The 24,947-nt window shown below is 50.9% G+C and overlaps 1 protein-coding gene across 1 annotated transcript; it reads right to left on the bottom strand.

Annotated features, from left to right (window-relative positions):
• Positions 1 to 1,831: 1,831 nt before the first annotated feature.
• Positions 1,832 to 24,125, bottom strand: TGFB3 (transforming growth factor beta 3). The gene is made up of 7 exons (XM_070416215.1): positions 22,398 to 24,125; positions 14,270 to 14,433; positions 13,893 to 14,022; positions 9,267 to 9,374; positions 7,016 to 7,187; positions 4,562 to 4,715; positions 1,832 to 3,635 (listed from the first exon to the last, which is right to left on the bottom strand). The coding sequence occupies exons 1-7, from the start codon at positions 22,735 to 22,737 to the stop codon at positions 3,477 to 3,479; spliced, it is 1,227 nt and encodes a 408-aa protein (XP_070272316.1). The 5' UTR covers positions 22,738 to 24,125; the 3' UTR covers positions 1,832 to 3,476.
• Between the last annotated feature and the right edge of the window lie 822 nt (positions 24,126 to 24,947).

The following is a 24,947-nucleotide window of genomic DNA, read 5'->3' as shown; positions in this document are numbered from 1 at the left end:
AGCGTGGGGGAGGTACACTGTTTTGAGGTACATTCGCTGAGGTCGACCCCTTCCAACTCTCCCATCCACATTCATCTATCTGAAACAAGTATACAAGACGAGTGTGGATGGGAGAGTTGGAAGGGGTCGACCTCAGCGAACGTACCTCAATCAGATTGAGGACGTTTTTAGCAAAGGCCAGCTTAGGAGTACCCTAATTAAGTTAATAACAATGTACCTCCCTATATAGTTTAAGTTTAAAAAATTTGGCTCTCAAAAGAAATTTCAATCGCTGTACTATTGATATTTGGCTCTGCTGACTAATGAGTTTGCCGACCACTGGCCTAGGTGACTAATCAGAATTGAATCTTGAGCTGATTTCTTCCTGCATTCAAGGTGCTGATTGGGTATGGACCAGACTCCCTTCATTTAGGCAGGTCCACTCAAGCCATTTTTACTGGTTCTAGACTTCTCTCGGTTCATAGTCTGAGGGCCACCTTAGCTGTTTGCTAACTTGGTTGTGAATTGAGTTAGGAGACAAATTAGAATTCCTTCATAGTTCCCTGCTGGTGCTGGGAAATCGGGTGTAGTAGTAAACCAGACAGATATGATCCCCCTCCAACAGCAGTGTCCCTCCTCCCCCTCCCCCAAAGCAAGCGTATAGTTTGCAGATGGACAGACAATGGCTCAAACTTCTGTAGTGCCTCTAAGTGACGTGCCCTGGAAGGTTGGACGCCAGGTCCCTGCCCGTATTCGTATCTGCTGACTAAGATCAGAGTAGATCTTAATCATAAAAGGAACATTTGGAATCCCAGTGTGTGCTGCTTTCTTTGGGATACTTCAGGAAACACATCTCGTTGCCTTGGGGCATTAGGATGAACCACAGCCCAATGCTTTAGTGATGTCCTGTGGGGTTGGATAATAAGGAAAGTTTATTGTAGGACCGCAGAGATGATTTCCCTCTTATTTAAGCCTCAAATAAGGACCAACAATGTCAGGTATAAGACACTGCATCTCAACATGTAGTTTTTAGGCAGCATGGACCCTACCCCAGGCCTAAAAACATCTCGGGAGTTACAGCCTGGAATTGTACATTTTAAATACACACTTGGGTCATTCTCACACCCACTGAAGTTGGAGAATGACAGCCATAGGTCAGTAGACTAAAAGTTGGGATAGCAATGGCTACGGCCAAAGGGCTGGGCATATCACACCCCCTCTAGCTCCACTGGCTCCCGTGGGTAAGGCGGAACACAGTCCACCTGCCGGGGTTGTAGGGCAGGGACACGGGGGAGGGGGAGGGGACGGGAGGAGACTGAGTACAGTGGGAGTAAATGATGCCACATGGAATGGAGGCTGGGAGAGAAGCCCTTAGCATTGGCCGGGCATGGACAACGCAGGGAAAAGGTCCTGCTGTGCAAACTCAGGAGCTCAACCTGGGAGAACTCCAGAAGGAGCAAGAGGCACACACACCATCGTCCACACCCTTCGACCTGAGAAATTTAGCCTAGGATAGACTTTGATTTCACCCGTGGCAAGGCGATTTCCACAGCGGAGCATGTGCCTCACTCCTGCAGAAGGCTGTTCTGGGTGGACATCGGTACCAGGACGGACTCTGCGCGGCCCTGGGATCTGTGACCCACGGAGAGCACCTGAATTACGCTTTTCTCGCCCCCTCCCATCCCCAAGTCCCTGGCAAGAGGCCCCTGGTCTGAGAAGCGGCTCCTGCTAGTTCTTCCTAGGCTTCCTCTGATGGCAGGCGTGGCCGCTTATTCTCAGGCTATTTGCCACAGGCAGTGTCTCTAACTCTCCACTGATTTGGACAATGAGATGAGATTTTTTTTTAAATATATTTTATTGATTTTTTACAGAGAGGAAGGGAGAGGTATAGAGAGTTAGAAACATTGATTAGACAGAAACATTGATCAGCTGCCTCCAGCACACTCCCTACTCGGTACATGCCCTTGACTGGAATCGAACCTGGGACCCTTGAGTCCGAAGGCCGACGCTCTATTCACTGAGCCAAACCGTTTAGGGCGAGATGAGATTTTCAAAACAGATGATATTGGTCACTTACAGTGAATGTACAAATGAACACATTTCCTTATGCAAGGTCCTCCCCAAGTGCTTTTGCCCACGGTTAAATGGAGGTCAGATTCATACAGTGTACTTTCTGCAAATCTGAGCCCCTTCCTGTGTGTGTCTGAGAATAATACACACTGAAGAAAATGGAACACAAGAGTGCGGTCTTCTCAGACGGCGGGAGGCAGCGCTGTGAGCCACGTCCAGGCTGATCACGCTAAGCAATTTATTCGATCAACATTTTGGATTCTCTGCCCCAGATTCCCGGTACCTTTGATTAGCAGGTATGGACAGGAAATTAAGAAAATGGTAACTAAGGACAATTATCGAGTCAGACTTACACCTTAGAATAAGGATTTTACTGTTCTAAAAACAATCTTCCAGAAGATGAAATGATCCAAGATTCCCAAAAAATAATTATTTATACAAAGATTTCGAGATTAATATTTGTATTTGTCTTTATACCTCAGTCTACGCGTCTGGGGCCGAGTCATTGTGTGGCACACGTGAGACTTCCCCGCGTGCCCCACACGTAACACCTGCTTCCAGGAACACCAGATGAACAGAGGGTCTTAGGGGAGAGGGAAGCCCATGATACCCCAAAGGCTGCACACACCCCAAATTCAGATATGTGTACCCTGACCTGGAAGGTGTCTAGCCAAATGTCCAAGGGGAAATACCACCGAAGAAGAAGGTGAGAGGAAAGACCCAGAGGGGAGACAGGAGAAAGGTTACTTTGTACCTTCTGCTTCTAAGTTCAATGTACCCAGAGGGCCCCGTGGAGTTGATGGCCCGGGAACCACATTACCTGGCCGTTTTCCCTGTTATGACCCTTGATGCTGATTGATGTCCAGAGGACAGTTTGCAAAACTAACAGATTCGTCCTTCATCCCAGGTCGAATGAGAGACAACACTGGGACCATGTTTTGGTAACCTGTCTGAAGAAAAATGCTTGCCGTGTATAACGTGTTCCAGATTCCCTAGAGCCGACATGGGGCAGCGATGAGCAAATCTAACCTCGGTCAGACGTGTCTTCCGGTCTGGCCCTGTCCCGGCCACTCTCTGCCTTTCCTCCTCCCTGTCTCCCCAGCCCCATTGCCACACCACTTGTCAACTTGCCAACCCCTCTTCCTCTGTCCCCACCACCTGTCTACATCACCGAAACAGCTGTGTGTTCTGAAGAGTTTGGCCTTCCCCTAACCCGACCCACACTTTCTTTACCACAGTGATTCTCAGAGCCAACAAGAAAGAAATGTTCCGGAAGGGAGCCCCCGTCTCGGCCATTTGCCCGACGCCGCAGGTTGTGGGCTCTAGGCCTCCAGGTGAGGTCTGTTGCTTTTGTGTTTCCCAAGGAGCAGGCAGGCCCGGCCGGCCGTGGCAGTTCTCTCTCCGCTCCCTCGGCTGCAGGCGGGGCCTCAGCTGCACTTACAGGACTTCACCACCATGTTAGAGAGATGCTCCACCTTGGCGTTCCTCCCGACATAGTACAGGATGGTCAAGGGCTCCATGTCCTGGGGCACGCAGCAAGGCGAGGCGGAGGCTTCGGGGTTCAGGGTGGTGTACATGCCCAGCACCTGGGGAGGACACATCGCTTAGAGGCTGGAAAGCCAGGCCTCAGGCCTGAGCCCCTCCACCCTCTAGGGCTGCTCCAGAGACTGAGCACGTGGTCACACCATGGACACACGCTCAGCTGGTGTGAGTGACCTGTCCTGTTGTCCACAGAGCAGGAATGGAGAGCATCCACACCTGTTTGTTAACAGTTTCAGTATATTAGCAGCTATGGGGGACTTCACACTGGTCTTAGAATTCTCTCTCTGTTAAGAAAACATTCCTATATTGGTCTTCCCAGTTCTAATTGGCCACTTTGGTGAGCAATGTACTTCACAAAACATTGCCATTTGGTAATGGCCAGAGTGCGGGGCCCCAGACAAGATGTAGTAACAGTGAGCTGTAAGGAAAGTGCCTTGTGAATTACTGCCCTGGTTTTAGTCCCCTCACCCCATCCCCCCGGGAAAGATAAGCTGGTTTCCGGGTCATGGACCCCCCTCTCCCCTTTTCTTCCTATTGTTTCATTTAGCTGCTTCTGCATGCTTTACATCGTCTTTCAAAATAACTTTTCTATAGTCAGGAGGCTGGAATTACCAGAGTTCTCCAAGCGGTGGTGGTGGAAGCCATTCTGCCCACATCACCTGCCAGCCATGCGCGCACATCTCCAACATACAGGGTGGCATGGAGCGAATTAATTTCAGAACCATACAAAAGCTTTAGACAGAGAAGTTGAAAAATCTGGCCGAAACTATGTAAGTAATTAGGAAGGGTAGAATGTGTCCAGGTAGAGTTGGGCCAGGGTGCCAACATCAGAACCCTTCACTGAACGGATTTTACTCGCTCCAGCTCATCGCTCCCTCACTCAGCATTCAGTCCTTCACGCATCATTTTTAAACAGGTGGCCTGGTTGACGGAGCCCCAGTACTCCCCGGGGCCTGAGCCCCGCTCTTACCTTGCTGTGGGTTGTGTCTGCACTGAGGAGGTATGGGCAAGGGCCTGAGCAGAAGTTGGCGTAGTAGCCCTTAGGTTCGTGGACCCATTTCCAGCCCAGATCCTGGCGGAAGTCGATGTAGAGGGGGCGCACGCAGCAGTTCTCCTCCACATTGCTGCAACACAGAACACATTACAGAAATGCAACTTAACAGCAAGCCACTGACATAAACAACTTCACAAGCGGCCCTCATCTTTGCGCTTGGAGTCCTTCCTGGTCATCGTCAGAGCGGGTCTAATCAATGGAACCCCAGGTTCAAGTGCAAGGAGCTGTATAGGCTATAACGGAGTTTCGTGTTAAAGACCCTGGCCCCAAGGACATACCAAGCAGATGTAGATGATGAATAAGAGCAAAAAGACAAAGGGGGGGCCTGCTCCCATTTACTTTATGAATCAAAACAGAGACATAAATCGCTCCACAGAAAACCAAACACTGAATGTTATTAGCCAACTCAGCTTAGTGGAGGTTGATTTTATTACCTTCTTACTGTGCATCAGCCAGAAATGAACTCTAAGCTCATGCAGCTTATGTACTGTGGTAGAAGGCTGCTTAGACTAAATCTCAAGGCTGTCAAATCAAAATGAGGCATGTCCTTCTGTTATCAGACTCACAATTCCTAGGTCACCCCGAATGTGATCATCAAGACACTTCAGTTCTGTTGCCTGCAGAAACCCATTGGGCAGTACCCCTTGTCAGGTGGGAGCTAGTCTTCCTTCAGTATCTGCTGAGACCTAGGACTTGCTACTTCCAAGGCCAAAATCTGGCTTCTTTTGGGTTCTAGGGGTGAACGGTGGCAGACATTCTTTATTATCTTTTCATCCCTAACCCCCTTCTCTTGCTGCTTCCCATGACAGAGTCTAGAACACCAGATACTCGTTTTCCTGGTCTCCCTTGCAGATGGGGGTAGTCATGTAACACAGCAATGACCAGACGTAAGGAGATGAGGGCAAATTCTTGCAAAAAAAAATATTTGATTCGATGTAAAAGTCACAGATGGAAGAGGAACACTGCTAGCTCTGCCTCTTCCCCTTTCTCATCTTCAGCACAGACAAGCTACCTGGAGCTCCAGCAGACACTGTGACCATAAACAAGAGCATGAAAAGCAAGGCAACACATTAAACGTGGCAGACTGAAGAGAGAGGGAAAGCCTGTGTCCCCAGTGGCATAATTAAGCAGCCAGACCAACCCTGAGCCTGCTGCTGCAGGCTGCTTATGAACAAGAGGTCCTGTGTGGTTTAGGCCGCAGTTACTTGCAGCCAAGAGCACCCATTCCTAACTGATTACGCGCCACATAGAACAAATCTACACACCAGCCTGTAGACGGTGGGAGGCAACCACATTGCCTCTCTTACCCCTTCTAGTCCCCAAGCTCAACATCCCTCATCCATTTGACTGTTCCTCATAAGACATGGTTTTAGAGCTAAAAAATTTCCCAAGTCATTCTCGCCCGCTCCATCCAGGCACCCTCCTCTCCAGCCAGACTGACGCACTCATGCTCCTTCCTTTACTAGAAGTGCCTCCTCCTCCCATGTCTCCACCCACACTCACTCGTCCTCCAAGGCTCGGATTCCACACCCTCTGAAGCCTCTCCTGCATCCGTAGATGAACTCCAAATTCTTAAAGCATTTACCCTTCGGACCTTCTCACGAATGTGGTCATTTCTACCTTCTCCTAACTGCTTTGCATGCTTTAGCAGCCCCTCCGTTGCAAACAAGAAGGAGCTGAACTACTCCTAAATAAGACAAGCTCTGTTTGTTTGTTTTTTCACCTCTTCACTGAGGCTACTGAACAACCTCTGAATTACTTCATTAATTTCTCTAGCTCAGATCGCCTGACACAAATGGAGACTGCCCTGTTTCCCCTCATCCCATAGCTCCTTGGACCCTTCAGAGGGCACTGAGCCTTTCTTTCATGGAAATTCCTGCAAGCATCGCCCACAGGCAAACACATCCTACAAGTACTCTAACACATGAGAACCATTGCCCGACCAGCGTAGTTCAGTGGCTGAGCATCGACCTCTGAACCAGGAGGTCACAGTTTGATTCCTGGTCAGGGCACATGCCCGGGTTTCGGGCTCGATCCCCAGTGTAGGACGTGCAGGAGCCAGCCAATCAATGATTCTCTCTCATCATTGATGTTTCTATCTCTCTCTCCCTCTCCCTTCCTCTCTGACATCAATAAAAACATTTTTTAACAAAAACCATGAGAACCATGGAGAAGCTTCAGCTCACGCTCTCCTCCTGGTACTTCATCCAGGGCCTCACAGAGCTGGGCTGCAGAGAACTGGGGGCTCCCAGAGAAACAGAAAGGTTTGTAAATCTTTCCTGAGCAAAAAGGAATAGCCTCAGGGACCCTTGGTTGAATACTGTGCAGGTGGTCTCAGGAGTTCCTGGATCCCGAGCGGCCCAGGCTCACCTAAAGCAGTAATTGGTGTCCAGGGCCCGCTTCTTCCTCTGACCACCCTGGCCAGGGCTGTCCAGCCGGTGTGGGGGGATCATCATGAGGATTAGATGCGGGTTGTGGTTGTCCTTCTGCTTCTTGAGGCGTCCCAGGTCTCCACGGCCGTGATCGTCCTCACTGTCCACACCTACGGGAGGGAAGGAAGGCGACAATCTCCTGTGTAAGGAAGGCAGGGTGGAGGCCGCCTTCTCACGCCATCCCATCCCTGCCCAGGAGGAGGGGCAGTGTGGTCTGTGAGGAAGCGAAAGACTCGATGGGGGAACCGCTATCAGAAGAACCCACAGGACAGCCCTGGCCGGACCCCTCATGCCGCCTGTGTGCGTACATCTGAACAGATGTCGAACCTCAGAGGGAAGGCAGGGAGGGTGGGTGGGAAGAGATCAACCAATGAACTTGTATGCGTATATGCATAACCCATGGACACGGACAATGGGGTGGTGAGGGCCAGGGTGGGGCTGGAGGTGGGGGGATGGGAGCAGGCTGGAAGAGGTCAATGGGGGGGGGGGGGGGGGCTGGCGAGAGTGAGCTATGTAATACTTTCAACAATAAAGATTTTTTTTAAAAGGCAGCAAGCCTTTCCTGAGATGCTCCTGGACCCGTGAAACACTGTCACTGAGCAGCTACCTAACATTTCTGTGGGCTGTTCGTTTAGATTCTGGGACTTGGACTCTTGTGGGTGTGAGTTCCCTCTTATGATCTGAACTGGTCAAGATACCCAGAAGTCCCTGCTGTAACTTAAGGTGTCACAATTGTAAGACATCTTGAATAGAAGGCAGAGGAATGAGACTGAATCATCGTTCCCATTCAAATGTTTCCACTATAAAACTCAGAGGAGCTAAGGAAGCTCGCAATAATCAGCTTAGCAAACAGACTCTGGGAAGAAAACCTGCTATTTGATCTGAAAATGAAAAGAATGGAGACTGGATTGGAAAGCGTCTCAACTGAAAGGACGTCTATATTGTGACTGCCAGCTGCCAGCTATGGCCCGTCTCCACCCAGGACAGGACCCAGGAGGTTAATTTACATGTAACTGGAGGGACTTGGACCTCACGCAGGGGCACCTGGGCCGTGAGATAAACGAGAGGCCTGGGTTTCCAATTTCCTTTCCTGATGATCTTTATGAGCAAAACCGAAGTGGCAGGATTTCGTCCTGACCTGGCCTGATGGTACGGACGCCAAAGATCTGAGCTCTGAGGTTCTGTAATTAGGATGTCAAGTACTTGGCTTAAAAAATAAAAAAGGCTCCGAAATAGAGCCCCTGACAGGCAAAGGGACTGCCCCGGGCAGGGAGCCAACAGGCCCGCACCGTTTTCCAGACAAGCCTCGGACCTCAGGCTTTGACGTGGTTGCTTTGACCTTGATGAACCACCTGGCTTCAGGTGTACCTCAGTTACCCAGAACGGGATATGGAAGGAAAATCCAGAGATGGTCTAGGACACAGTGGTCGGCAAAGTCATTAGTCAACAGAGCCAAATATCAACAGTACGACGATTGAAATTTCTTTTGAGAGCCAAATTTTTTAAACTTCAACTCTATAGGTAGGTACATTGTTATTAACTTAATTAGGGTACTCCTACGGCTTAGGAAGAGCCACACTCAAGGGGCCAAAGAGCTGCATGTGGCTCTCGAGCTGCAGTTTGCCAACCACTGGTCTAGGTTGAGCGCCTTAGAAACACATTGGAAAACCTGAAATGACTCTCAACTTTTTCACCATCTCATCACAAACACCCGGAGCCCTGAAGCCGTCATTCAAACCCAGGTGCCACCCAGGCAAGGATCTGGGGGGCTCTGTAACACCCGGTAGGCTCGGTAGCCAGGACACCTCAATTCACAGCCACCAAAGTCCATTGCTTTAGGGAAGCGGGAGACGACTATTATTGTTGAGTATTCCTGACACTGTTATACACTTATCATCTCATTTAATTTACATAGCAACCCTGGGAAAGGGGTCCTCGCACCCCCATTTTACTGACTGAGCGCACAGCGGTGGTACCGCTTACCTACACGATTTCACTGCTCTGACCAACTCAACAGTGTCTTCCAAATGCTAATGTGTGCTCTACGTGTCTAGAAACTGACAGTCACGCTCATTGTTTTGGGGGCAAAGCAGAATGACTCGAGTACAGAGAGTGGCCATCTCTGCGAGGGAGCTTGGTCCCTCTGCCTGGGGTCTGGGAGGGGACTCCTGTCCTGTGCACTCTGTTACCTTTGAACTTGATTTCCAGCACCTCGTGGATGTTTTCCAGGATGTCTCCATTGGGCTGAAAGGTGTGACACGGACAGTGAATGCTGATTTCCAGACCTAAGTTGGACTCTGCAAAATAAGACACGGAGTGGGTGAGAAAAGCACTTTGTGTGATCGAGACGTGGATGCCCCACCCATGCACCTGAGGGCCAGGGCCTCTGCTGCCACAGACAGAAGTGGGCTGTCCTGAGGGGCACAGGAGACAGAAAGTGATGCCAAAGCCAGTGCAGACCTTCCCACTCATGCTGCCACACCCCATGGATTTCTGGAGGCGTAACTAGTGGGGATCAGGAAGGAGAATTTCAATAGTCATCTATGTTTAAAAGATGGTATTAGGAAAAAATTGTCACATGCCCAAAAAATGAGGAGCGCCCAGTGGTGTGGCTCAGTGGTTGAATGTCAGCCTATGAACCAGGAGGTCATGGTTCGATTCCCGGTCAGGGCACATGCCTAGGTTATGGGCTCAACCCCCAGTAGGAGGCGTGCAGGAGGCAGCCGATCAGTGATTCTCTCTCATCATTGATGTTTCTGTCTCTCTCTCCCTCTCCCTTCCTCTCTGAAATCAATTAACACATTAAAAAAAAAAAAGAGCAGGAAGAAGATTAAAAAGGCACACCCTCGAGGTCAGCGGTTCTCAACCTGTGGGTCGCGACCCCTTTGGCAGTTGAATGACCCTTGCACAGGGGTCGCCTAAGACCATCCTCCATATCAGATATTTACATTACGATTCATACCAGTAGCAACATTACAGTTATGAAGTAGCAACGAAAATAATTTTATGGTTGGGTCACAACAGGAGGAACTGTATTTAAAGGGCCAGAAGGTTGAGAACCACTGCTCCAGGTGCTTGTTGGGAGAGGAGGTACTCGAGCTAAGGAGGAAGGGAAGAGGCAGAGGGGCTGGGAGAGACCAGGGAAAGGGGAAACCTGAAGAACTCTGGGACTGAGAGGCAGTGATTCCAAAGGCCCCAAACTCAGAGGGCCACAGATGGGAGGAAGGTGGTCGAGTCTGGGCTGTAGGATTAAGTCAGGAGCATGCCCGAGCAAGGTCGGTGGCAAACACGCAGCAGAATCAGCCTGAGTGGAGGCTGCCAGCATGTCTGCCAGGGCTGGGATTGTAGACATAAAGAGGTAGATCCCAGGGGAGATAAAATGAAAGTTACAGTTGGCTATATTTCCCTTAAGGAACAGAGCAGGTAAAGGTTCCTCGGAGGTTTCTTCGGGAACCTTGTTCAGCTTCCTAGGGAAGTCTGAAACGGGATGGCTCACTGAGAGAAAGCAAACAGCTCGTGGAGACAGTTGTGAAACCAGAGCTGGGCCAGAGGAGGCTGCGGAGGGCCATGGCCAAGGGTCCAGATGGCATGAGCCCGAGAGAACAAGCCCAAGGAAGCGTGAGGTGCCGGGTTTGATGACTGATGTTCTGGTGTAAGAGGGCCAGCTCTGGCCCTTTCTCCTATGAGTTCTGGGATCAAGTGTTTTGGTAACTGAAATTGGGGAAGCAAGGAAACGAGTACAAAAAGTTGAGTAAAGTGGGAGAAAAATAAGTGAAAAAATGGAACTGAATCCAGTAGTTTTGTGCAGGGAAACCAGGTCGGGTTTGGTATCATGTCAGTTCCGGTGGGTAAGACAATGAGAGACTCACTATTGATCTGGAAGCAGCAGTGGTCAGGTACGGGAGGGAGGTAAAAGGAGTGGACTCTTCCTGGTTTAAGGCAGCTGAAGGAAGGCGCTGGAGCAGCTGGAATGGGCTACATGAAACAGTGGACTCCTGCTACCCCGAAGGGTTGAAGGTAGGCCCGGAGAGACCTGGAGCGGACAAGTTCTAAGATTCTGTGAGTTGCAAAATCAAGGTGCAGACAGATGTGCTGGGGAGAGTCAGGGTTCGGGTGCAGGTGTGAGATGATGGCCTGGCTGGGCCGACAGGTCTGTCTAGGCAGAGAGCTCAGAGCGATGACAATAATCACCAGCATCCCTTGACTCCCTGTCAAGCACGCTCTGAGACCTCCATGCTGCGTCTGGATCTTTATGATAATCCTACAAAGTGGGAACTGTTATTATCCTCGTTATACAGATCCGAGGACACGGAGGCCTGGGGAAATTTAATGGCTTATCCAAGGAACGTGGTCAGTAAGTGGTAGAGCCAAGATTCAAACCCAGACAGCCTGATGCCAGAGCTACACTCCTAATTGTCAGAGACAAAGAGAGAAAAGGAGGGCCGACACAGAGCACCAAGGAAGATGCCCACACACTCATTGAGATGCAAAATGGTTGTTTCCCCAGTGTCCACCCTTCCTGGGCCAGGATGCTGGGATGTGCTCCCTGCCCCGCCTGCTGGGGGAGGCGTGGCTCTGCTCATGGAAGAAATGCAGGTGGGGTGGAGCAATAGCTCAGGGGTATGAGAGGCTGGGACCCCAACCCTGGAGAAAGCTCCAGCCTGCCCTGGAACCCAGAAGGCAGCCTGGGAACCTGGCACATAGTAGGCTGTCAGGTGTTTGATAAATGAATGCAACACCAGATGTGTGACTCCGTTTCCTCAATAGTCCACACCACCAACTGCTCCATTCGCTGCCCTGTTTGGGGCCACAAACTCTGAAGAGGCTCATGAGCTCTGCAGAAGGAAAAGGTCTGTGCACGATCCCCCTGTGCAGGGGGCAGGCAGCATCTGCTGAGAGGGAACGGAAGGTTCCACTGAAGAACTAACCTCAGAATTGGCAGCAGTGGGGATGGTGGGTGGGGGACCCATAGATTCTATTACGAAATTATCTTTTTGATGTCTCCAGAAGGATGGAAATCATTCTCAGTGCAAACTGCTTATTGAGTTCTGCAGCTGTGAAAATAAGAACTCCTTCAGGGCGTCAAAGAAATCCAGGTGGAGCTGATCAAAATCAGGCAGGGAAGCTAAGGGATTCGTTTCCCTGGCCTCTCTCTGCAGCCACGTCGGGCTCCAGGCGGAGTGCTGTCTGAGTCAGAATCCCCAACAGTGCTGCTGTCAGCAGGTCCACGTGGTTCTAGCGCTCGGGAAGAGAGATAGGACAGATTCCTGGTCCCTTGGAGCTGAGGCAGGGCCTCCAGCCCACAGTCTGCCAGCTCAGCCACCAGGTAATGTCCCTTAGGTGGGGACCTGCAAACTCAGATGCCCACAGGGCCCAGGCAGGTTCTGGAAGTGAGCAAAGCAAGCTCGCAACTCATGCTAAGTAGGGACTTCCAGCCTCACTCTTGGGGGACCCTGGGGGATGGTGGGGCCTGTGGTGACACGCAGGGAAGGAACCATTGCCTTATTTTCCAGGTGAGTGGGCGAGATGTTTGGGATGTGTAACATTCGAACAGCTCTACTTGGATGGCTACCAGGCCTTTCAAACTTAATGGGCCAAAATAGAACCTTCCTCACACGTGCTCTTCTCCCCGTCTTCCTATTTCAATAAGTGTTAGTTCAGTCCAAAAATATCAGAAATCACCTAGACTCCTCCTCTGTCCTCATACCACACACGCAATCCGCCTGTCCTATTGGCTTCTCCTCCAAAATATAGAATAAATCCACACCACCTCCATACCCCCTGCTACTGCCCTAGCCGAAGTGCCTATTGCTCTCATCCAGGCTGCTGTAAGGCCCTACCTGGCATTCCTGCTTTTCCCTTGACCTCATGGCAACCAGAGGGGTATGTAAAACAAATCACCTCACCCTATATCCCCAGCCCTGCTTATACCCCTCCTAGGATAGCTCATCACACTTGGAATAAGACCATAGCCTGACAGGTCCATATGGCCCCAGCTACCTCTCTGACCCCCAGCTCACTCGGCTCCAGCCATGCCAGTTTGTCTGCTGCCGCTAGAACAAATCAAGCTTGTTCTCACCCGGGGGGCTGGGCCTTGCTGTTTCCTTTGCTTAGAGCAGTGGTTCTCAACCTGAGGGGTTCAACCCTTTGGCGGTCGAACGACCCTTTCACAGGGGTCGCCTAAATACATCCTGCATATCAGATATTTACATTATGATTCATAACAGTAACAAAATTACAGTTATGAAGTAGCAACGAAAATAATTTTATGATTGGGGGTCACCACAACGTGAGGAACTGTATTAAAGGGTCGCGGCATTAGGAAGGTTGAGAACACTGGCTTAGAGCATCCTTTATCCTGACTTTCACAGGCTGGTTCCTTCTCCTCACTCAGATCTCAGGGCACAAATTCCCTCTTCTTAGAGACCCTCCCTGAGCATCTTATGTTGGACCCCACCCAGTCATTGTCACATTGCCCACTCTCTGTTCTTCATGGTACTTATCACTAACTGAGATTCTTCCTTGTCAATATGTTTACTTGTGTATTACGTGTCTCTCCCACCAGAACAAATGCCCCATAAGATCTGGGATCTCACCTGTCTTGTTCACTGCTGAATCCAGGACCTGGTGCAGAGTGAGCAGCTAATAAATACTAGGTGAGTGAATGAATGAAGGACACACAGGGAGTCAGTGGCAAAGCTAGGCTTTAAACCCAGACCTGTGACTCCCCGAGTTCTGTCTTCTTCCCTCTGTTTCATGAAGGATAAAAGGACCCCAAGCTCCTTTCAAAATGCTTATTCTCAGAGTCAACCTACCTCTTCGAGAGAGCCATTCACGCACAGTGTCAGTGACATCAAAAGACAGCCACTCGGCGGTGCCCCGCGTGGGCAGGTTCTTGCTACCGATATAGCGTTGTTTGGCGATGTGCTCATCTTTACGGAGTATCTGCAGGACAGAGAAAGGGTTAGGAATCCGAGGCCTGGACAGAGTCCCACAAGCTATGTCACAGTGCAGGACAGGTGAGGGGAGCAAGAGGAAATGACGTTTCTGAATGCTGCTTTGAGCACCTTAGTTAACTCTCAGTCCTCTTCGTGACACATAGAAATGAAGGCTCAGAGAGGCAGGATTCCCACCCAGGTCTGCCCAGCTGGGTTTCCCACCAGGTTGGCTTCTGCTCTGGGAGGGGGCTCACCTGGAAGAGCTCGATCCTCTGCTCATTGCGTTTGGAGCTGGGGTTGGGCACCCTCAAGACCCGGAATTCTGCTCGGAACAGGTTGGTTCCATTTTTCTCCACTGAAGACACATTGAAGCGGAAAACCTTGGAGGTGATTCCTTTGGGGCAGACAGCCAACTCATCTAGGAGACAAAGCAGCGGGGAGGCGCAGCATGAGTGAGACCCACGGGAGCAGTGTGATACCAACAGACACTTGCCAAGGGGCCAAGTCCACCTGTGACCTTTCTGGAGGCTTGAGGCCTCAGACCTACCATAAACATGGAGATAGGAAGAAGATCCTTGGTGGCCCTGGAATCACACACAGACCTGAGAGAGGAGCAGAGAGACCCCAGAGCCCCAGGACTTGGCCGGAAGGCAGGCCAGTCAACTGTCATCACCCTCCTCCCATTGCCTTAGCATCTTCTCCAGCAGGCTCTCCAGCCTGCTCTTCCTACTCTTTCAGAAAATATGGATTCTCAAGAGGTCTCAGCTGTCCCTCCTAGTACTAGTTTAATCATCTCATAGCCAGTGGGTTCATTCATTCATGTGTTTGTTCATTCATTTATTTTATTATTTTTAAAATATATTTTTATTGATTTCAGAGAAGAAGGGAGAGAGAGATAAAAACATCAATTGATGAGAGAGAATCACTGATTGGCTGCCTTCTGCACGCCCCACATTGGGGATTAAGCTGGCAACCAAGGCATGTGCCCTGACCAGGAATCGAACCATGACCTTATGGTTCATAGGTCGATGCTCAACCGCTGAGCCACAGTAGCCAGGCTGTTCTTCATTTATTGGACATGTGTTGAACAGAAACTACGTACCAAGAACAGTGCTAACACCGGACGCAAAAAATGAATAGACATGGCCCCTGCCTTCAAGGAGCTTAATATACAGGGAGATCATTAGTACATGGGCCCAAGTAACAGGACCAGAGGGAAAGTGTTGAGGGCTTGCGGAGAAGCCCAGGAGTTGCTGCAAAGAGATCAGAGGAGGGAGAAAGCAGAGAGCACTTCATGGAAGAGGAGATATTTGAGCTGGGTCCTGCAGGAGGAAAGAGTTGGAGGATGGAGAGGAAAGAAATTTCACAGGTAAGGTCTGCTGGAAACAAAGGCAGGATGGGGAGGAAATGCAGGTGAGTAAGAGTGACCCCAAGCAGCCACGCTGGAGCAAATGAGATCCAGTTAAGACAGTAGATTGGGGGCCACATGCGGGGAGGCTGAAATATCAGACCGAGGGGTTGGATTTTATCGCATTAACAGTAGGGAGACATGGAAAGTGTCAGAGCAGTTCAGTGACATAATCCACAGCAGGTTTCAAACCTAATGAGGCAACATTGGTCTGGCAAAGAGCCCACATCTCATGCCTGGCAGACCCACAGGTGTTTAGAGGTTTCTTCAGACCAAGCTGGTCCATCGCCATGGCTCCTTTCTCTCTAGGAGTTTCTTCCCTTGATTGTCCCTGCTATACCAGCCTCCATCACCCCACGGCCTCTTCGTCCCTGTCCACAAGACAAAAGGCAGCGAATGCTCTTCCCCACCCCCGAGAGCCAGATAAAAGAAAGATCTTATCTTTTCTCCTGTACACTCGACAACCTCAAGGTCTGAGCAGCATTAACACCCCGAGAAAAACTTTCTACACAAATGGTAACAGAACCTGAAACTCAAGCTCAGAGACCCAGATTCCACACATAATGGACATGACTGGAATGAGCTCATAATCACCCGAGGGGTGGTTTAGGAAGTCACGACAAGGCGGGCAGGATCAGAGGCCTGGAAACAAGCAAATGCGCTACTGATCTTTAGGAAAGGATGAGTGAGCGTTTCTGGAAACTGCCATCTGGTGGGCCTGACACTGGTTCTTAGGAAATTAATGGAACAGATGTTAGAAAAACAAATGTGTGAATGCCGGCTAATGAAGCCCTGATTAATAATTGGCTTTGAGAGGACAAATCCTGCCAAGTATTCCCTGAACCATTTCAGATAGAACCCAAAAGAGGACTCATGATGGCAATTTAAATTTTAAGTTTGCAAGTTGATAGCCCTCCAGACATGGGGAAGCTACTTGGACGGGTAACCCTCTCGAGTACTGACACCCTTGGCTCTGGAGGGAGCTGCCATCAGCATGACTTTAGTGATAATAGTACCTCCAGTAACTGTTGAAGGAGGGAGAAAAGGATGTGTCAATGCAATGTGTGCGTTGCTGTAGAAAGGGAAAGGGGAACAGAAAAGCGGCACATGCCAGTGAGGAGTCCAGACAACGGGCAGCCAGAAGACGGGGGAGCAAGGGGCTGAGAGAGTCTTCAAGACACCCTAGTGACCATCCCTCCTTGGTTTCGTCCAGCCCATCAATCAGATACCTGTTCCCTAAGAAGGACTGACTCCTCTTGGTGGGAATGTCAAGGAGATTTCGAGGAGGTAAGCAGAGTCACTATTTTTTATCACTGGGACCTACAGATTTCTAACAGTTAGATCAGATGTTAGGGCAGTGGTTCTCAACCTTCTGGCTCTTTAAATACAGTTCCTCCTGTTGTGACCCAACCATAAAATTATTTTCGTTGCTACTTCATAACTGTAATGTTGCTACTGTTATGAATCGTAATGTAAATATCTGATATGCAGGATGGTCTTAGGCGACCCCTGTGCAAGGGTCATTCGACCGCCAGAGGGGTCGCGACCCACAGGTTGAGAACCGCTGTGTTAGGGGGGTCGTCTCCCTTCAGATAAAGAAATGGATGTCCAGAGGGGTCTTGGCCAGGGTCACAAGGGAGCAAATTGACACTAATAAGCAAAGCTCAGGCACAATTGTTATTGATGTAAAAAGACCTTCCTAGGAGAGAAAAGAAAATGTGATCATCTTGACAATTAAATTCACTGAATAATAATGATGTTTAAATCATTTGTGGAAGAAGTCAGAGTGTAAATAAGTAACCAAAATGTAATAGCGCAACCTTACATTGCATAGAACTTGTATTAACTCAGTTGACCCTCTAACAATCCTTGAGGAAAATGAGAATAAGTAAAATTTACCATTTTACAAATGAGAAAAGGGAGCATCAGGAACGTTAAATGACTTCCGCAAAGTCACTCAGCCAGTAGATGGCAGAGGTGGGATTTGAACCACCTGATATCTTTTATTGAAGCAGAGACTCTGGAAGTCTCCTGAGAGGTCATGTAGTGGAGGGATGGTTTCACCAACAAAATGGGGCAGGATTCCATGAAATGGGTCTATGAATGCCAACCTGTGCTTCAGATACGAGCCAATTCCCAGTCAGCTTTGTGGCTTACCCCCTGCTTCTGCAGAACACTAGTATTCCTGAGAGCTGGACTAGAGGGCTGACCTTTACAAATTAAATCATGACCAACTTTTTCCATTACGCACAAAATATATAGATTGATGGCTGCCGTTTTCTCTTTTGAGAGGAAAACAAGCAAAAAAATATTTATGAGAGTATTCATGGAAAACCCTGGAAACAGCTGACCGTGGTTTTAGGCCATGCCATTTGAAATGTTTGCAGACACCTGGGCTCATAGTTGTGCCTTTGCTTGTATACATCATTTCTGTAAGGAAAATGACTGCTGGTTCCAGTGATGGGACTACATATATCAGTGTGGCCGAGCTTCTTTGTCCCGGCTGTACATTATAATCACCTGGAGATCTTTTAAAACAGATGCTGCCTGGACCCACTTCCCGGTACAGATTCTCACTACATTGGAGCGTGGGTGGGTCCAGAGTTTGCTTGCTTTTTTTTTTTTTTTTTTTTTTAAGATTTCCAGATGATTCTAATGTGTAGCCAGGGTTGAGAACCACAGTTTATAGTGCTTTGCAAAGGGTGCCATGGCTTCCAGATGTTCTGGAAGTTTGAGAAACCGCAGCTTTAATGGTTTAACCTTTCAATGGATTAACCTTTAAATGTATTAGACATGTTGTTTGGCCAATGCATCATTTTTTAAAAAAATTTTGAATTAGAAGACTATAAGCATTTTAAGCTAGTGTTAAAAGTTGGGAAAGTTTACAGAAAGATACAGACTTTCTCCTGTTCTGGGACATGTTCTAGTCAAGCTGGACTATAGTCCTAACCGCAAAACTCAGCCCAAACTGAGCAGTGGGTACCCCTTTTTAATGGGGCATGTGCCCTCCAGGTCCCCCCCACCACCTACCTACCCACCCACCTTCCCTACACTCTCCTGTCTCTCCATGACCTGAGACCAGGTTCCTGTGCAGTTTGCCATGGTGCTTGGGCTGTGGCTTTTCTGCTGGATCCTTTGCATTAGCCACACAGCCTCTGTGGGCACTCATATTTGCAGCCCCTTTAAGGGAAGGTTGTGCTCTAGCTCACTGAGTCTTCAGCTTCAGGGAGTTTACGAAGCAATAGGAAGCTTGGAAATACAGAATCCCCAGAGATTCTGACTCTGTAATGGTGGGATGGGGCCTGGGAGCCAGTCTTCCCACTCACCTATCCTCTGGACACATTAGGACAAACACTGACTTGGTGTGGGGAGAAGAGCATTGGCAGTAGAACACATGAGTTCTCTTGATATGTCTTTTAATTTTCAGAATGAACACAATCTAAATGTAGCAGCCAGGAAAAAAGAAAGGCTAAAATATCATGTTTTCCCAGGGACTCTGGGTTTGCTAGTTGCCTTAGCACCGCCCTTTGATGAAAATACGAGTCTCCCTCCAGACACAGGTAATTACAAGCCAGGAGATAAAATGACACCACACTGGGGATATCTTGATAACATGGGTAACAAAGGAACTGAAAGCTAAGTCTTCCCCACCGGTGGGTCAGAGAAAACCTACTTCCTACAGCAAAATCCTGGAGAATTATAAAAGGGATTACCCTCTTGCCTTCCTCTCTGGCGGAGACTATGTTGAATCATCCCAGATGTAACCATAAAAATTGAGCTAAAAAGGACTTTAGAGATTATCTCTGACTGTACAGATGAGGAAACTGAGGCTCGGGGAGGTGACTTGACTAGTTTGAATGTGGTATACTTGTACAGTCTGCCTGAGACTCCTCATCAGATAAAGAAAAACCCTTTGCCCTGCCAATGTGGCTCAGTGGTTGAGTGTTGACCTATGAACCAGGCAGTCAAGGTTCGATTCCAGGTTGGGGCACATGGCACATTCTCCAGGTTGTAGGCTCAATCCCCAGTGGGGGGGGTGGGGGGGGGTGTGCAGGAGGCAGTCAGTTAATGATTCTCTCTCATCATTTATGTTTCTCTCGCTCTCCCTTCCTCTCTGAAATCAATAAACAATATTAAGAAACAAAAAAACTTTCGCTGAATTGGGGGAAAGTTTGTAGCAATGTGAATCTCTTGGCCATAAAATAAGGCAGAGCTAAGAAAGAAGGCACTCAGCTCATGGCTCTGCAATCTGCCCCCAGGGTTACTAGGAGAATAGCTCCTCTCCCCTCCTGCTTGGTCCAGCATGTGATTCATTCATGTTGTTCATCAAAATTCTATTGGAGCCTAAAGGTTAAAGGTAGGACTTACAAATGTGTATTCTGCACATTTGCATTAGTGCTTAATAGCGTGCCTTCTGCAGGCAGAAGGACTCGGTTAGGGTCCCTGATCTTTTGGGGCAAATTACTTAACTGATGCAGTCCCTTCATCTCTCACCTTGGTGCCCTTTCTCCTGCACCACAGGAAATGATTCCTTCCTGCTCTCAGCTCTCCAGGCATTCCTGCACCTTGCCCCAGCTCCTCCTGGTGCGTCCCTGCTCACTGGTATAAGGGAGGGGCTGAGAGTGACAACATGTGGACGGGAATGCGATCTCATCCCCTCTCAGCAGAGGCTCTGGCACTGAGATCCTGGCACGGAGACCCTGTGAGTGCCCTACCACAGACCAGCACCACCCCTGCCACCTTCTTCAGTTCAGGACAGGCTTCCCTCACCCTAAGCCTCTGATGATGGCTCTCTGCTCCGGCTCAGCATCTGTTGGGTGTGTGTATCTGCCCACTGCTTTCCTTATAAGCAGAGTGCCTTGTGTGTCTGCCTCTCCAGGGCTGGCTCAGCACCTGACCAGCTGCAGGGCGGGCCCAGGCTGTGTCTGCTCAGCCTCTATGTCACCTCCAACAGCTGCAGACAGTCTAGGCCTGCTTCCTGTTTGCACCTGCAAGCCTCCTTGGCATTGCCTGTGTCCCACTGGGCCCTGCCCATCCCCACGACATCCTGTGTAGCATCCTGCTCATTGTACCAGGGTTTGCTCCCTGCCTGACCATGGCTCCCTGGCCCCAGGGCCACCCCTGGCCTGCTAGTTTCAGGGTCCTAGTGCTGCGGCTTGGAGCTGCCTAGCCCTGCCCTGGCTTTTCCCACTATTTGTGCCCTGAGTCTGCACAAAATGGAGGTCCACTGGCACCCGGGTGCCCTTGCATCTCTCTGGCTCATTCATTCTCAGCTGGGGATTCCAGGCTGGCTGGGCCCTTGTGACTCATAAGCCCTCCTCCCTGGGACTCCTCCTCCTGACCTGGATCATTAGGGTCCCAGTCCTTCCCTCTTGTCCTGGGCTCTCCTCAGACCGCTCCTGCTGGCCAAGGCTTTCCACCCTCCTCAACGACCAGCGCCACTCTCTCCTGCCTTCATACGTGCCCAGGGGGTGGAGGCCTAGCCATGCAGCGACTGGTGCCCCCGGGAACTGTGAACCCCTGGCAGACCCTGAGTCAGTCCACCCTAGAGGGCCCTGGGCAGGGAGCGCTAGCTCTGTCTTGCCCTGTAGCCTCCGCCCCACACAGTAGCCACATCCTAAGGCAGGCGCTCCAGGCAGCCACAGGACACAGGAGTGGGAACCCCTCCCCAGTAACCACAGGCTCCCACTGGGGCCTTTTGCAGCTTCAGCCAGAGCTGGTCCACCCATCAGCGGCTTACTCCTCTTCCTTCTCTCTGGCCAGGTTCCTTTCAACCCCTGCAGTTCCCTGCTGCTGACCATCCTCACCCGGGGTGCTCCATCCCACCTTCCAGCCCCCACTCCGGGCACTGCCCACCTCCCAGGTGAGCCAGGGCTGAGGTAGTCAGGGTGGCGAGGACACCTGCTGGTAGGAAAAGCAAACAGAGCTGCTCCCAGAGTCCCTGGCTCACATTCCTCCTTCCTGGGCTGTCAGTTTCTCAACATCTGCCAAATCTCTCTCTCTCATGTTGAAGTTTTTAAAAATCCCCGTTCAATAAACACACATGACTTCCACACGTGTACAAACACACAGATGTCTCACCCAGAAGCCTCCCAGCTCCTCAGCACAGACGGGAGCCTCCGGGGAGGACACACTCCCAGACACACGTCCTCTCTGCACCCACAGCCACACCTCCCACCCACTCTTCCCGTGACACGCAGACACAAAAGGGCCGCCAGCCACCATCTACACGTGAGAGCCACAACCCTGCCTTCCCATGTCCACAGGCCTAGAAGGCACCCATTTTGAGCGCGTGCATTTATCTACTGTACAAATCCAGACTGTACATTGCCCTAAAGCACTTGTCCATGTGGACAGAGGTGTGTACCCTTCCCCCACGCCCACAGCTCATGTGGGTCATGTGTGTGGTAGAGACTGAAGGATCCAGACAGCAAGAAGATGCCGCTTGCCTGGGCTTCAAAAGCGTGACATACATTAATTTGTCGCTCTTCTTCCCCAAAACTGGAAAAAACTGAACTGGAGACGTGTCACAGTGAGTTGTGAAAAGCAGGGAGAAGACGGGGTCTCCAGAGTCTTGGAACTGTAGGGCTTGAGAGAGCGCGCGGCCCTGCCCCTGATGACACCTATATGCCTACCGTTACCGACCCGTTCGCATGTGCGACAGAGCACATATGTTAACAGGATGACACAATGCGATTCCAAATTAAAATCAGTCAAGGATGGGATGTGAGTTCAGCAAGCTGCTCAACTCCAGGACTCCCCATCTCCCAGAAGTGCCCGGGTCTTACCAGAATGGCTCTGTCTCTTTCCCCACCCACCTCCCCAGCCCCAACTGCGCATCCCACCCCCTGCGCCTTGGTGTGGGTGGACCAGGGGTCCCTGCTGTGTGGCCACCGCCAGGCCCCCCTCGGAGGGACTCCCTACTCCAGTTCAGACCCTCCAGAGCAGACACCCCAGTGAAAGTTTGGACTTACTGTGTTCCGCCAGCCCCGGGATCATGTCGAATTTATGGATTTCTTTGGCATAGTACTCCCAGTCGGTGTTTTCCTGAGTGCAGCCGTCCTCCCTTTCCTCCAGCAGATCCCTGGTGCTGTTGTACAGGGCCAGGATCTGGTAGGGGACGTGGGTCATCACCGATGGCTCGGGGGGACTCGTGAGCCGGAGTTTGCTCAAGATCTGTCCCCTAATGGCTTCCACTCTCTTCTTCCTGATGTGGCTGAAGTCCAAGGTGGTGCAAGTGGACAGAGAAAGGCTGACCGTGGCGAAGTTCAGCAGGGCCAGGACCACCAGAGCCCTTTGCAAGTGCATCTTCATGTGCGAGCCGGGGAGAGAGGCCAGGGGGGCTGTGAGGCCCGGTGAGGAGGAGACCCCAGCAGGCGTGCAGAAGGAGGGAGAAAAACCAGGCGGCCTCCCTAGATCCCGAAGACTGAGGCTTGGCAAGAAGGTGCATGAACTCACTGCACTGCGAGAGCTTCAGGACTTCCAGGAAGCGCTGGCAACCCTGAGCACGAAGAAGCCGACTGTGTGCCTTACAGCTCTTGGTTTCTTCTCCATGTGTCTAAACAGGTTCTGCTGGGCTCGGACTCCCAGCAAGCCAGGTGGAGGGCAAGCAGAGGGCTGGGAGGGGTAGCGAGGCAGCTGGGAGTAAGAAGGGAGCTGGAGTTTTTCCTTAGGTAAAAATAAATAGAGCGGATATCTGATATTGCCAAAGGCTGCTTGGCGATGGAGAGAAAGTGGGGTTTTTTTTAAGGAAGGAGCAGAAGGACCATGGCTTGGGTCCCAAAATCAAAATATTTGCCTTGTCCCGAAGAAAAATAAGGAAAGAGAATGAAAAAGAAAAGAAAAAAATGTTAAAAAAAAAAAATCAGATCACCAGTGAGTAGGTGGGGAGAGGCAGGGCTGGGCTGCTGATGGCCCGGCTAAAGGTGAGGGCAGCGGAGGACACACTTGTCTCCCAGGCACACCATTCATGCTTTCTCTTAGGGTGCACGTCCTCGGGGCTTTCTAACTGACTTTGTTCACGCTGCCTCTTGTCTTCACTGGCTGGGATGTGGGGTTATGTGCTATTGGAAGGCAGTGAGGACAGGCCCCTGGAAAGCAGCCCCAATAATCCACTTGGACGCCCAGGGTCACCAGCACCTCGGCTTGTCTTCTCCCTCAGCCATTGCTTCTGTTCCCTGCTTCTCTTTAAAAAATAAAATAAAAAGGAGAAGAAAAATAAAATAGAAGCCAGCTCACTGCACGCCTGCTCCGGAAAGCTGTTATTCCTTCTTTCTCAGGCTTCTTCTCCTATCTCTCGCCTCCCTCGCTCATTCCCTCGGACTTGGCTTTCGTCTTCCCTCCCTTTCTCTCCCTCCTGCTTCTCCCTCTCCCTCTCGCTCCTCTCCCTCTCTCTCACACACATGCACACACACTGCTTTCTCTATTTCTCTCTGCTGAAATTTTATACCTCCCTCCGATGACGTCTCTGGTCCGGGGTGGGGGAGGGAGGGACCAGCGCACGCAGCCTCTTTTGCGGCCCGATCTTAATGTTTTAAACAGGCACAGGAAAAGCCGAGCCCATTTGAAAAATACTTTGCGAGTCCTCTCGTTCGTTCGACGTGGTAACTGAACTTTTTTCCCTCTCCCCTTGGAGTCACTCCTGCTTGCTACACGTTGACTGTTTTTCTGGAAAGTTACTCGGGTGAATCCCCTCCCTCCTCTCTCCCCTAACTCCTTCTCCCTCTCCAGCTGTCAGTCCGTCCTCTCCTGGGCTGGTCTCTCGCTCCCTCCCTGGCCGCGCGTCCCGGGCCGCCCCGGGCCAGGCCGGACACTGGGCAGGGTCCGGAGCGCGCCGGGCCGGGGCAGCGGCGGCGGTGCACCTCGGTGAAGGGTGACGCCCGGGGTTGGAACGGGCTTGGACTTGGGTTCAGCTCCTCGGCTATCCTGGCCCTGATTCTTCATTGACAAGATTGGAGGCGGGCAGCTTGGAGAGGCTTGGAGAGGCTTGGAGATGCTCCAGGGGCACTGAAAATGGTGGCGTTTTCCGGCAGATCGAGGGTGCCCTCTGGCGTGGCGAGACCGCCAGTGACAGAGGCTCTGCGGGTCGGAGCTGGGAGGGCTGGGGCTGGGGCTGGGGAGAAGGGGCTTGGAGAGAAGCAGAGCCCCAGCCCCAGCCCCAGCCGCGAGCCCGTGCCCTCGGGGAATAGCCTCCCTCTCGGCCAGACCCCGGCGTGCGCACAAGTGCACCTCTCCCTCCCCCGAGCCCTGCGCTGCAGCCGCGCTCGCAGAAATGTCCTCCAGATGTTCGTGGCCTCCCTCCCGCCTGGGGTTCCGCGGGGATCTGCGTCAGCGAGCGCAAAGTCAGCAGTTGGCAGGAGCCCATTTCCCAGATGGGTGAGGGGAATTTTCCTCTCCGCTTTCCTTCTCCTCCTCAACCTGAGCTTCTAGGTATGTCCCCAGGAGAGAATCCGCACAGGACTAGCCCCTGAGTGGAATCACTTTCTTAGAAATCAGTGTTGCTCCCTGCCACCCACCCCCACCTC

The sequence above is a fragment of the Myotis yumanensis genome, unplaced genomic scaffold (genome assembly GCF_028538775.1).
Source record: "Myotis yumanensis isolate MYYU_CA2020_CCGP unplaced genomic scaffold, mMyoYum1.0.hap1 SCAF_1, whole genome shotgun sequence".
Classification (NCBI taxonomy): domain Eukaryota; kingdom Metazoa; phylum Chordata; class Mammalia; order Chiroptera; family Vespertilionidae; genus Myotis; species Myotis yumanensis.
This window is presented reverse-complemented; position numbering and strand designations above follow the sequence as displayed.